General features: G+C 40.7%; 1 protein-coding gene across 2 annotated transcripts in view; it reads left to right on the plus strand.

Moving 5' to 3' along the window:
- Nucleotides 1-13,924, plus strand: part of GRM1 (glutamate metabotropic receptor 1) — a 460,470-nt gene that overhangs the window by 393,621 nt on the left and 52,925 nt on the right. For both annotated transcript variants that reach the window (XM_007517840.3, XM_060188722.1), the window contains exon 7: nt 10,155-10,281. In XM_007517840.3, the coding sequence (XP_007517902.1) occupies nt 10,155-10,281 (127 nt within the window). The remainder of the gene's footprint in view (nt 1-10,154; nt 10,282-13,924) is intronic.

Genomic DNA, 13,924 nt, shown 5'->3' on the forward strand with positions numbered 1-13,924 from the left:
TCCACTGCTCCTGGAGGCCATTTTTCCCATTTTAGTTGCCTTTGTTGTTGTTGTTATTGGAGAGGACAGAAAGAAATCGAGAGAGAAGGGAAAGACAGAGGGGGAGAGATAGACACCTGCAGATCTGCTTTGCCACCTGTGAAGCGACTCCCCTGCAGGTGGGGAGCCCAGGGCTCAAACCAGGATCCTCACACCGGTCCTTGCACTATGCACCAAGTGTGCTTAACTCACTGCGCTGCCCCCACTAATTCTTCTAGACAGCCATAAATCGAGAGTGAAAGGAGGGAGAGAGACAGAGAGAGACCTACAGCCCTGCTTCATCACTCACAAAGCTTTACCCCTGCAGGTGGGGACTAGAGGCTCGAACCCTGGTCCTTGGCATTGTAACATGTGTGCTCAACCAGGTGCCACCACCTGGCCTCTGATTCTTTACTTCTCCTGCTTTAACCAGTATCGTTGACAGTCCCCTAGCTGTGAAAGTATTTGGTGATCACTTTAGCTTTAGAATGCCAGTCCCTTGCAGCACTGATCATAACAGCTGTTACTACTTAACCTTTGACGGTGTAAATCACCATAGGCCTGCCATGTTTTGGAGGTGACAGTAGTGGTGAACATTTACTTTGTTTTTATGAGATTGAGACGTCCTCATGAGGAATATGCAGTGCAGGAGATCTAACTGGGGGCTTCATGCCTGTAGGGTGTCCCTCCTCCCCCGCCATGACTAGTATCTATCTGTGTCATTTACCTTTTATTTTATTTTTGCATAAACATTGTTTTCCTTTTTCTGGCAAAAGGTTTCACACACTTATGGTAGAATTTGAGTCTCATTACCTCAATAAGCAGGTCTTTTTATTTGATAATCGTCATGCATACATAGTACCTTATCTGATGCACTGGGCCACTAAACAAAGGTTGATTGTCTGTCTGACGACTTCTGAGCTCTAACTGTTGGGGAATTGTGCAGATGTGGTTGAACATTGGCAGGGCCCACAAACCACTATATTTCTATGTAAGCATTATTTACAGATATCCTCCACGTTATCCCCTCAGGGTATTGCTAATTCAGTTAAAACCATCAAAACAGTTGCTAAGGATGCTTCCCCCTTCCCAGCATGCCTTTTGCCTCTCTCCACCCCCTTTCCTAGCCAATCCCGTCCCGACTTGCCACTTCCGGAATCCTCCCATAAAAGCCTCTCCTATGTCCGCTTTTGCTCTCTTTGCTTTTTTCTCTTCCACAACCCGACCTGGAGAAGGGCTGTTGGGCATAGTGGGAGGCGGCCGTTTTGCTAGCTCCACGTGGCCTGAACTGCTGTGCTCACACCCAATTCTGGGGTGTCCGCGTGAATAAAGATTTGCGTTCCCGCTCTGCCACAAGTTCCTGGTCTCTTCTCTCTCCCCCTTGATGCAACCCGACATCTGACCTTGGTTCTCAGCATGACATGCCATGACCCTAACACCCATTGTTATAGTAAGAAGAGCCTGGCATCTGAACATCCCTAGAGAAATAATGACTGGTTTCACTCAAGCCACAAATTCCTTTTAAAGCTGTTTCTCCCTCTGAAAAATGCACATGACTAACTCCACCCTATCGAGAGCTGGTGAAGGCTGGTGTGATTCTGCAGAGGGCACAGGTTCATTCAGCTGATATCTCTTTGTGACCATTTTATAGCCCTACACAATTTTCATCACACTTTCCTTGAAATTAATCATAATATAGGAGTTACCTTAAAGTGTTATCTTCATTTAGTTCTTCTAAGACTCTGCGTATACGATTCCTACTGTTCATTCTCTTAGAAGTCTCTTCTTTCTGGGGCTTTGTAGTGGTGCACCCAGTTAAACACGCGTGTCACAATGCTGATGGCATTGGGTTCAAGCCTCTGGTCCCCATCTGCAGAGAGGTCCCTTCACAAGCAAAGAAGCAGTGCTATAGGTCTCTCTCTCTCTCTCTCTCTCTCTCTCTCTCTTTCTCTCTCTCTCTCTCTCTCAATTTCTCTGTCTCTATCCCAAAATCAAATATATTTTTTAAAGTATTTGAAAATAAATCTTTTCATGTCTTTTCCTCATGTCATAGTCTACATTACTTTTTTTTTCCCTTCCACAAACACCATCGAGTAATTACTATGTGCCAAGGAATATGCTAGTAGAGTGAGGTTGTAGCAAAGCTAAGCTTGGAGTTTTCTGTAGGGCAACTCAGTATAGAGAGAGAACAGCACATCAACCATTAAAGCCCGTTATTCCTCAAACTCACATACACAGGAGGGGAGAACTAGAAGATTCTCCTAGCATCTAAATTAGAGTAAACACAATTTCTGTCTTCTGTTTCATCTATCACTTACTTCACTTGTGAAATAAGTCTTCTCTGTTTCATTTAATTACCCTTTTATTTTCACCATTGTCTTTCCATGCTATCCATTTTCATATTTGGTTTTGTAAATAAAGACTTAATTGTACAAATCCGTTGTCAGTGACTTCAGAAACCTAGTCACAACATGAATGCTTGGTTGTCTATGGCATAAGTGCTCTGGGAACCCCGCAGTGAGTATGTCACTGGGACCCTACATTGCGTGTAGCAGCAGGGGACCTCATCTCCCTAACCATAAAACTGACATCCATCCGGTCCAGGGGATGTCAAGACAGATTCTGTGCCTCAGCACTGTGTAGAACATTTTAGTGAACTAAGTATCAAAACTTTTATTCTTTTATTGTGGCTCAGAGCTGCCATAAAATAGGTTTTATTGTGATATAAGTGGAATGCCACTGTATTCAGCTACTGAGTACAGACTGCATGCAGAAAAAGTATCGGTTAGTATAAAAAAGTCCATAAAAAGTGAAAAGTGAGCTGTGGTATTGGTGACATTAGAAAATAAATTAGAGGGGCCAGGTGGTGGTGCACTTGGTTAAGCACACATATTACAATGCACAAGGACCCAGGTTCAAGCCCCCAGTCCCCACCTGCAGGGGGAAAGCTTTGCAAGTGGTGAAGTAGGGCTGCAGGTGTCCTTCTATCTTTCTCCTTCCCTATCTTCCCCTTCCTCTCCATTTCTGGCTGTCTCTATCCAATAAATAAAGGTAATAAATTTTTTTAAAAAGAAAATAAATTAGAAAATAACCTTAAATTAAAAAAAACTATCTTAATGAAGTACACCTATTTTGTGTGTATGTGTGTGTGTGTATGTGTGTGTGTGTGTGTGTGTGTGTGTGTGTGTGTACACCAATTAGAATATGAGGCTAACTTATGGTAATAAAATACAACTATATTTCAATAATCAGAGACATCCAAATAAAATTGCATTTCAAAGTGCTCACTACTGCAGAAATATTGGTCGGAACATGTGGTCAGAACGTGTCTGACTGTGTGTGGGTCTGATTTTGAAAGTGGTGGTAGTTGAACCAATGGAAAGGAGGTAACAGAGGAAAGCAGTAAATATTCTCTCATTCAAATCTGTTCTGGGCTAGAAAAGTTGTTCACCTGGCTAGTGTTTTGTCAGTTATACAACACAGGTTTGAGCCTGCCCCCCTCCCCCGCCGCCGCATTGGAAGAAACTTTGTTTCTGTGGCTGCTGTCTGTGTCTGTGTCTCTGTCTCTGAGAATATCTGAAAAGATCTACCCAAAGCAGTGAGGTTCCAGTGATGACACGTAAATATATAATGTAGACCGAGGTACATACAGATATAGGTGTGGATGTTTTATAGCTTATTGTAGAACAGTTTTAAGGCCAGTAACATGCACACACTTTATTTCTCTCCTAAGTTAATTCTGTTCTCCACACAATAATGAAAAGAAACTCAGATAAAAGGCAATTTTCTTTCTTTCTTTTTTTTTTTTTTTGGTCTTACTTGTTTGTCATTGATCTGAGGCGGTGTGAGCCTGTGTCCCTCAACAGAAGCATGGGTTGTACAAATCTCAGTTCCTCTCTGACCTTGCTTTTACACTTGCCAAGTGGTCTATAAATGGTATTTTTCTCTCCTGGAGTAAATAATACAAGCCGTATCTGAACCGTGGGGATATCAGTGACCATCTGCTTTCATGACTATTGGGGTGACTGACCTACCCCCAGAAGAACAGCTATATTTAAAGATATGCTAGTGACTTCTCATTAAAGAAGAGATAGGTTCCAGTAAATTGCTTTTTTTTTTCTTCTTTTTTTCTGATGTGCTTAAGTGGCTACAGAGCAAATGTTTACTTATTAGGTATTTGGATGTAACACAAATCCAAACACTTTGGTATAAGCAGCTACAGTCTAACCCCTCTGGAAGGAGGGGCTCTTTTATGAAGCTGCTTCTTGGGGTGTTGGTCAGAGATTGGTCTGTGAAGGCCAGTCAGGTAACAAACACTTATTTTTACCTACCAGGCCAGGGTTAGGATTGGAAACTTTGGAAATACATGGATACATTGTCTGCTGGCGGGCAGATGGTAAAAGCAAGCTTCTGAGGGAAAGATGTGGTGTCAGGTTAGCAAAAATTTGGGAGTAACAATGGTTGGGTTCCTGGGTTCTGCTCGCATTGCTGCTGGAGACTTAGAAAGGGCTAGGTCACATTTTTATGGGTGCTGGAGGAGTTAAGGTTCTGCTATCCTGGAGAGAGATATTTATTCAATAAGCAAGTAGGCTGTGGAAATAATAGGCACAACTACAGTTCCGAAAATCTGCTAAAGTGTCAGCACTGTTAGAAGTCCAGACAGTTCTCTAAAGAAGTATCAGTTTAAGCTTAAAACAAATCCGCTTATATTTTTATCACAAACACAGAAACATTTCTTGCTAGATTTTTGGTGCTCCCTTGTATTATTTATTTATTAGTTCATTAACCACCAGGGACTTCGCTGGGGCTCGGTGCCAGTACTACATATGAATCCACCACTGCCCACGGCCACCCCCAACCTCTATAATGCTTGATAGGACAGAAAGAAATTGAGACAGAACTGGTGGGACACCTTCAGACCTGATTCACTGCTTGTGAAGTGCCCCACTTGGAGGTGGGGAGTGAGAGCTCGAAGTCTGGTCCTTGTACATGGTGATATGAGTGCTTAACCAGGTGTGTGACTGCCTGGCCCCCCTTCCTTGTTTTATTTAGACCTTATATGTGGATTATAAAAACATCCTCACATAGATGCAAGAGATTTCACATTTAATTTTTTTTAATTTAATACGGAAAATGGAAATGACCATGGTGTAAAAGACAGCGATTCTTGGTTTTGCTGTATTCATGTAAAACTAAATCAGTAATTTAAAAAATGAGTAAGGCAGAGTTTGGTCGATTTTGTCTATTTCTAGACAAAATCTTGTGCCATGTTGACCTTACACATCTTATTTCTTGAAAGTACTGACACCTTGATAATATGTGATTATCTCACCAATAGGTGTGGGAAATAATTTCAGTGATTTAGGTCTTTGCTATGTAGTCAGTCACCAGTGACTCTCAACACCGTTCTCCTGTTACAGACACTCTTATAAAATCTCTAATTTCCTTGACTCTGTGTTGGGCTTTGTGACCAATAAAGTAAAAGCAGACGATAAGCAACTTCTAAGCAGACTGTATAGACTCTCTGGTAGATTCTGTCTTAACTTCTTATGTCATTTCTCTGGACAACACTGAGTCTACTTCTAGGTCTCTCATAAACACCCGCTTCTGTGTTCCTTCCCATTATAACTACTCTTTATCCAGTAAAAAGAAATGTTAAAAGCAGAATATTTTCACACTTTATTTTCCATTAAAAAGCATAACATTAAGAAAGATTATTCAGTGGGGCAGAGAAAGGAATAAATATTTTTTTTAAAAAAAATGAATCTACTCTTAGGGATTTGTAGAGTGATATTTAAGATGCATATTTTCAATGCAGTTGGAGACCCAAAACAACAGTAGAGAAACAGATTAAAAAAACAAAGAGAAGGAAAAATGACTGGAAAAATGTCAACTATAATAAATATATCCACTCAAATCTGTGAAGTTCAATTTCAAGAAAGAGGAATATAAGTAAGATGTTACCAATAAATTGCTTTAAAAAATGCAGTGGTTAAAAAAAAAGAAGGAAAGAAAATCTTGGGGATCTAGGCAATGGGGCATGCCATGGAGTACAGAGTTGACCACGTACTGGCAGGAGGTTCAAGCCCTTACACCTAACCTGCTGGGGAAAGTACAGTGACTGGTGAAGCATGTCTGCAGGTGTCTCTCTTTCTCTCTCCTTCTCTATCTCTCCCTCCCTCTAATTTCTTTGTCCTATCAAATAAAAATAGAAAGAAAAATAATAAAAGGAAAAAATGGCCATTGTGAGCACTGAACCCCATTCATAACTTTGGCAATAGGAAGAAAGAAAGAAAGAAAGAAAGAAAGAAAGAAAGAAAGAAAGAAAGAAAGGGAAAGGAAGGAAGGAAAGAAGGAAGGAAGGGAGAAAAAGAGGGAAAGGAAGAAAGGAAGAAAGAAGGAAGGAAAGGGAGGGGATGTCTTAATAGTAACCAGAGTTACTTTTAAAGTCTCTTATACACAGAGGAACAAAGTGACAATTGAGCAGAATTCTCATCAGAAAGCAAATGCAAAGCAAGAAAGGAATGATATCTGTAAAGTGTTGAAAGAAAAAGAAACTCAACCTAGAATTCTGCTCTCAAGGACAAGGGAATGTTATAAACTACTCAAAGACCAAAAAATAAAAACTATCCATTTAAATTTGCATGCAAGATAATTTATCAAAAATGTGATCAAAACAAAAACTTAAATAAAATGTGTCAAAATTCTAAGATCAACACTATAGTACACATACTACACACAAGAAAGTTCTTTAGGGGATGATCCCACTCATAAACAGAAGTTGAGAAAGAACAGAAATAGAAAGGCAATGCAGAATTTGACTGAGTTTGGAGTATTACACCAAAGGAAAAAAAAAATCTGGGGGGTGAGGGGTGGAGATGACTGGGGGTGGGTAAGGGTAGACCTTCAGCTCCATTGTGTGTGTGTGTGGGGGGGGTAGGGACACAGACCTTTGATGGCAAGAATGTTGATAATATATTTTAAAAAAATAAACAAAAGTTCTTTAGACTGAAGAAAAATGTGCCAGATATAAATTTAAATCTTTACAAAACAAGCAACAAATGTTATGCATCTATGTGAGAAACTGTTAATTCAAAATGGAAGAGTATTTAAATGCTTGTTCTGAACATCCTGCTTATAAATGTCTTAGGGGAGGGAGTCGGGCTGTAGCGCAGCGGGTTAAGTGCAGGTGGCACAAAGCACAAGGACCGGCATAAGGATCCCGGTTCGAACCCCGGCTCCCCACCTGCAGGGGAGTCGCTTCGCAGGCGGTGAAGCAGGTCTGCAGGTGTCTATCTTTCTCTCCTCCTTTCTGTCTTCCCCTCCTCTCTCCATTTCTCTCTGTCCTATCCATCAACGACAACAACAGTAATAACTACAACAATAAAACAACAAGGGCAACAAAAGGGAATAAATAAATAAAATAAATATTTAAAAAAATGTCTTAGGGGAAGTAATCCCCTTGAAGAAGGAAATGAAAACAAAATAAACAAATCGGACTACATCAAACAAACAAACCAAACCCTATATAGTGAAAGGAATCATTACAAAATAGAAAACACAGCCTACTGACTGGATATTTGGGACTCACATATCTGACCAGGGAATTATATCCAGAAAAATCAGCAAAAAAAAAAAAAAAAAAAACTAAACAAATAGCCCCAGTGCAAATGAGCAGAAGATGTGGATAGACACTTCTCTAAAACTGTACAGATGACTAATAGGCACATGCAAACTTTTTTGTCACTGCTCAGTCTGAGGAAAATGAGGGGCTGGGTGGTGGTGCACCTGATGGTGCGCACATGTCACAATGAGCATGGACAGGGGTTCGAGCCCTCAGTCCCTACCTATAGGTAGGGGCAAAGCTTTGGGAGTGGTGAAGTGGTGTTGCAGATGTCTCACTTTCCCTCTCTCTGTCACCTCATTCCCTCTCTATTTTTGGCTGTCTCTCTATCCGGCAAATAAATGAAGTTAATTAAAAAAAATATATTAGAAAAAGAAAATGAAAAATAAAAGTGTAATGAAATATACTCTCACATTTGAAAGAGTATCCTTGTCAAAAAGACAGAAATAGCACTGACAAAAGCATAAAGCGAAAGTAATCTTTTTCAGTGTTGGTCAGAATATTAATGCTTTATTCTCACTATAGGAAAAACAGTGTGTGTGAAACTCCTCCAAAATATTATACATAGAACTACCATGTAATTGAACAATTCCACTCCTGGGTAATTACATAAAACACATAAGCAAAATAGTTTTATAAGACACATGCGTCCCTATATTACTTACAATAATCAAAACAACCTCAGTGCCCATGAGAGTCATTGAAGAAACACGAAAGGCATTTTGATAGGTACGTACAGTGGTATGCTACTGAGATAATAAATATATAAACAAATATTACTATTTGGCACAACTTGAATGGACCTTGTGACCTTGGACCTTGAATGGACCAAGCAAGATAAACCAGGCAGAGATATATACCATAAGCTTTTTTGTTCATTTATAGATTAGGAAGAAGAAAGTCATAAAATGATCTTTCCTAGCAGGGAGTAGGGGCTGGGGACTGTGGGAGGAAGAGGTAGAAGGGATTGCTGGGCTACTGACAATGGTTAAGTAGAGTTTTGGTGTTGGGAAAGGTGTGGGATGTATACTTATTCAGTTATACGAAGCTTCATTCCTTAATTTTATATAGATGCCAAACCAGTGGTATGTTTAATAAATAGATATGGTTATTCATTGCAAAACTGATCTCCAAGATTAGTAAAACAAAAATAAAGTTCACTGTGGGGATTGTCAAATACAAGTGAGTACAATGTGTTATAATAATAGCCCAAAGAACAGTAAGGATAAATGGAAGTATACTGGTGTAGGACTTTTATATGTGAAATTAATATTATTTTAACAGAGATTATAATAATCTGGTGGTGCATACTGCCAACCCTAGAGAAACCACCTAAACAAAACTATTTCAGCTAGGATGCCAGTATTGTAAATAAAATAGAATGCTGAGGCATTTTTTGATTAATAAAGAAAGACATTAAAAACAGGAAAAAGGAAACGGGGATCAGATGGGATGGATAGAAAATAATGAAGAAATGATTGCTTCAAACCTACCACACCAGTGATTACAATCAATGTAAAAGTACAGAGCGTTTCAATAAAAGATAGAAGTTGTCAGACTGGAGAGGAAAGCAAGGTCTAATTATGTGCTGTTTGCAACAAACTCGCTTTGAATGGAGTGTGTTTTGCTGTGTTCTTGGTACTGTGTCAGTGCACAAGTGCCTGCATGCAAACTGAAGATGGAGGACACCTTCAGCTGCTCAGACAGATTTGGGGTTAGCGGTTTTTCTTCTAGTAACTTATGTCATCTTTGACCACTGCAGTTACAGTGTCAATCATAGTGTTGCGCTTTCTTTATTTAAATATCTTTTTTCTTATTTATTCATTTATTTATTCCCTTTTGTTGCCCTTATTGTTTTGTTGTTGTAGTTATTGATGTCATCATTGTTAGATAGGACAGAGAGACATGGAGAGAGGAGGGGAAGACAGAGAGGGGGAGAGAAAGACAGACACCTGCAGATCTGCTTCATCACCTGTGAAGCGACTCCCCTGCAGGTGGGGAGCCCGGGGGCTCGAACTGGGATCCATACTCCAGTTCTTGTGCTTTGCACCACGTGTGTTTAACCTGCTGCGCTACCGCCTGACTCACTAGTTTTTGTTTTTTTTTTAAACTCTGCACACAAATGTAGACAGTTTCCCTTATAACTGTTATGTTATTGAAACACTTCCAAACCAAATATGGAATTGATTGAAATGTATATCTAAACTCTGAGGGAATCACCTGTATTCCAGTGTTCAGACTTAATGGACCTCTTGATATATTGACTTTTTCAAAAGTTCCTCTTTGATTTTTTCCTCATAGCATAAAGATAAATCCTCATCTGAATTAGCAGGCATTCCAGATAAGAGAATGGGAAAGCTATCAGGGAGGGGGTGGGATATGGAGATTGGGTGGTGGGAATTGTGTGGAGTTGTACCCCTCCTACCCTGTGGAGTTGTTAATTTATCCTTTCTTAAAAAAAAAAAAAAAAAAAAAACCAGCTTTAAGATGTTGTGAAATATCCTTGTTCCAGGTCATACGAAAAGGAGAAGTCAGTTGTTGTTGGATTTGCACGGCATGCAAAGAGAACGAATTTGTGCAAGATGAGTTCACCTGCAAAGCCTGTGACCTGGGGTGGTGGCCCAATGCAGATCTCACAGGTAGGAGCTGCTTTACTCGTCAGCCTGGCCCTCGCTGCTTCATCATCCACTCCACGTGCCTGTCATTCAAAACACAAGTGATTGTCATGTGTCATGGAGGTGGTGGTACATGTGTTGCTGGGGCTTCGTCACTTCAGACTGGCTTTTTCAGATAGAGAAAGAACTGGGGGGGGAGAGCTAGAGTCAGAGAAATAGAGAAATACAGGTAAACATTCCACAACCCAAAGCTTCCTCTAGTATAGTGAGTGGGCTTCCGTTATGGACACAGATTGGGAGCATGTCTAATAGATGTACTATATGGGTGAACTGTTGTCATAGACCTAAAACTTGTCTTTTTCAAAGATTGTTCACAGTTTGCACTTTTTAATGCTAATATCAAGGAGTACACATGCATCTCATAGAACTTTTTCATGACTTCTATTGCAAAAAAAAAATATTTAAATCTAAAATAAGATTGTACTTAAGAGGCATCCTGGTGCACCAGTTGTTTCCTATTTTCAAATTATAACTGAAGACATTTCTAACTGTCTGATCTTATATAAATTCACCTCTGCAAAGACTTCTTAGGGGGTAGGCAGTGGGACACCTGGCTTGCTGCTGGAGCCCCTGCCCCCACCTGCAGCAGTGAAGCTTCATGAGCAGTGAGGCAGGTCTTCAGGGGTCTTTCTCTCTCCCTCCCCTCTCAGTTTGTCTCTCTTCAAGCAAATAAAATAGAGAGGCAAAAAAAAAAAAAGAAAAGAAAAGGCCACCATGGAGCGGTAGATCATAGTGCTTAATACTGAGCTCCACTGATAACCCTAGAGGGAATATTTTTTTTTTCTTAAAGCACAGTTAATATTTTTTTCTACCACACTTAACATTTGAGAGTATTAATTGAGTAGCCAGAAATGAGATTGAGTTAGTACACTGACAATAGATGGTACAGAAAATAATCATTTCATCATGTGTTTGAATTTTTGGCTTTTTGCACAAGACTCCTTTGAAGGGTTTATAGAAGTTCACATCATGATATCTGTCTCAGAATGATGCCCCTGGCGGCAGTATGGAGGAGTGTAATGACACGGCTCTGAAACTGCACTTGTTCAGATGAGTAGACTAGGGCAACTATAGAAGGAGTGAAAAGGAATAAATCGGGAGTGGGGAGGTAGTGCAGTGGGTTAAGTGCACATGGGACAAAACTCAAGGACCGGTGTAAGGATCCTGGTTTGAGCCCCCGGCTCCCCACCTTCAGGGGAGTCACTTCACAAGTGGTGAAGCAGGTCTGCAGGTGTCTATCTGTCTCTCCCCCTCTCTGTCTTCCTCTCCTCTCTCCATTTCTCTCTGCCCTACCTAACAACGACATCAATAACAACAACAAAACAACAAGAGCAACAAAAGAGAATAAATAAATATTTTTTAAAAAGAAAAGAAAAGGAATAAATCAATGCAAGAGATGCTTTTCCAGTAATATCAGTGGGGTACCTATGGATGGATTCCACGTGTTTGTAAACTTTCTAAGTGCAGTGTTTAGGAATACAGATCTTGGGGGCTGGCCGGTGGCTCACCTGGCCGGTTAAGTGTATACGTTACAGTGTGCAAGGACCCGGACTCCAGGCCCCATAGTCACCTGCAGGAAGAAAGCTTCACAAACAGTGAATCAGGGCTGCAAGCGTTTTATTTCTTGCCATCTCTATTTCTCCATCCCCTCTCAAGTTGTCTGTCTCATTGTTGAGGAGGTGACTAATTGCTAGCATGAAAGAATTGCATGCATGAGTTACCAAGTTTGATCCCCAGCATCTTATATGCTAAAAAAATGCTCTAATTCTCTCTCATAAATAAGTGTGTATATGTGTGTGTGTGTGTGTGTGATTTGCAAAATCACATAATAACAAGGAGACAATTCCACACTGTCCACACCACTAGAATTCTGTGTCCCCGTTCCCCTCACTGGAAACTGCCCTAGTTCTCCCAAAATCACAGATAAGGTGGATTGTTATTTATATAACTGTCTATCTGTATTTGCCCATTTTTTTCTATGGTCCTGCTTTCACTTCCATTGTTAAGTCCTACCTATACCTGTGACTACTTCCAAATGTCCTTCCTTTCTTCCTCTTCTCCCTCTGGGTCCCAATGAAATTGGGTGTCAGAGCTCTCTAGTGAGCTTCCCCTAGCATATGTTCCCTGCTGGGAGTATGGACCTAAATTGTTTTATGGTCCAGAAGGTAGGTGTTCTCCAGGATGTTCCCTATCCCCAGCCTGCTTCTATCTTTCCCCAGTGGAGCAGGGCTCTGGACAGGTAAGTTTCTGGGGCACATGGGAGAGGTCATCTACCCACAGAGTTCAGGATAGGATCATAGTAGCATCTGCAACTTGGTGTCTGAAAGGTAGTCAGTTACGAGGCAGAACAAAATGTTTAATAAACAAAAACCAAAACGTAGAAATAGAGCAGGTGAGAGAGAGTAAGGATTCTAGGGTGGTAAGAAGCTAGAAAGTCCATTTTAGGCTTGTTCCTAGGGAATTCATAATTTTCATAGTGATTTTTGTCTGAACTTGACAGCTGACAAGGAGGTACGAGAAAAGTATTGTCTGGGAAGATGGTGTCAGAGTTGAGAACAGAACTGGAGAGTTGGATTAGGTCAGAGAGTGGCTCCCAAACTTGATGAAAATATACAAATACAATTGTTTTATTGAACATTTTTTTAAATTAAGTACTGTTTATTTATTTATTTATTTATTATTGGATAGAGACAGAGAGAAATTGAGAGGGAAGGGGGAGATAGAGAGACAGAGAGATACCTGCAGCCCTGCTTCACCCCTGCAGGTGGGGACCAGGGGCTTGAACCTAGGTCCTTGTGCACTGTAATGTGTGTGCTTAACCAGGTGCGCTATTGCCTGGCCCTTAAAATTATATTAAATGCCTACCTAAGAACCATATAGAAATACACATTTGTTGTTATGCATGAGACCCCTTCTGTTTCATTTGGTTTAAATCCCCCCTGCTTAACACTATTCTATTTACATAATCACTGTTAACAAGTTCCACCCTCCCTCCAGGGCATTGTGGTTCAGTGATAGGATTCTCTCCTGCTCTGCCCCTTCTTTGTCACACTCTGATTTTCACCAGTCACTTTTCTCTCCACCCTCTCTATGTCACATCCTGTTTCCACCCTACTTGGCAAGTATATATAAAGACAGCATTGTGAGTTTTAGAGTACTTTACTTTGAGTTTAGCTTAGCTCGTCTTAGATTGTGCTGCGTCCTGCATGAATAAAGAGATACTGCCTACAGCTCAACTATGAGTCCCTGGTCGTCTGTTACCCGCCCGTGAAGCCAGCCCGGAGAAAACAACCTAACCCGTCGAAAACAACACACATTCACCTAGTTTCAGGGTGTTTGCTTGTTTGTTTGTCTGTTTTGTTTGTTTGTTTGTTTTGTTTTGTTTTTTCCAGAGCACAGCTCAGTTCTGGCTTATGGTGGTACGGGGTATTGAACCTGGGACCTTGGAGCCTCAGGCATGAGAGTTTCTTTGCATAACCATTATGCTATCTACCTCCTGCAAAAATACGATTGTTAACCACATCAGCCTGACCTAGAGACCATGGATAGTGCAGGAGTCTGGATAACATCCAAGTCCCTGTCAGTCTGAGTCGCAGTCCATGGTCAC

This window comes from Erinaceus europaeus, chromosome 4, assembly GCF_950295315.1.
Source record: "Erinaceus europaeus chromosome 4, mEriEur2.1, whole genome shotgun sequence".
Taxonomy (NCBI): Eukaryota; Metazoa; Chordata; class Mammalia; order Eulipotyphla; family Erinaceidae; genus Erinaceus; species Erinaceus europaeus.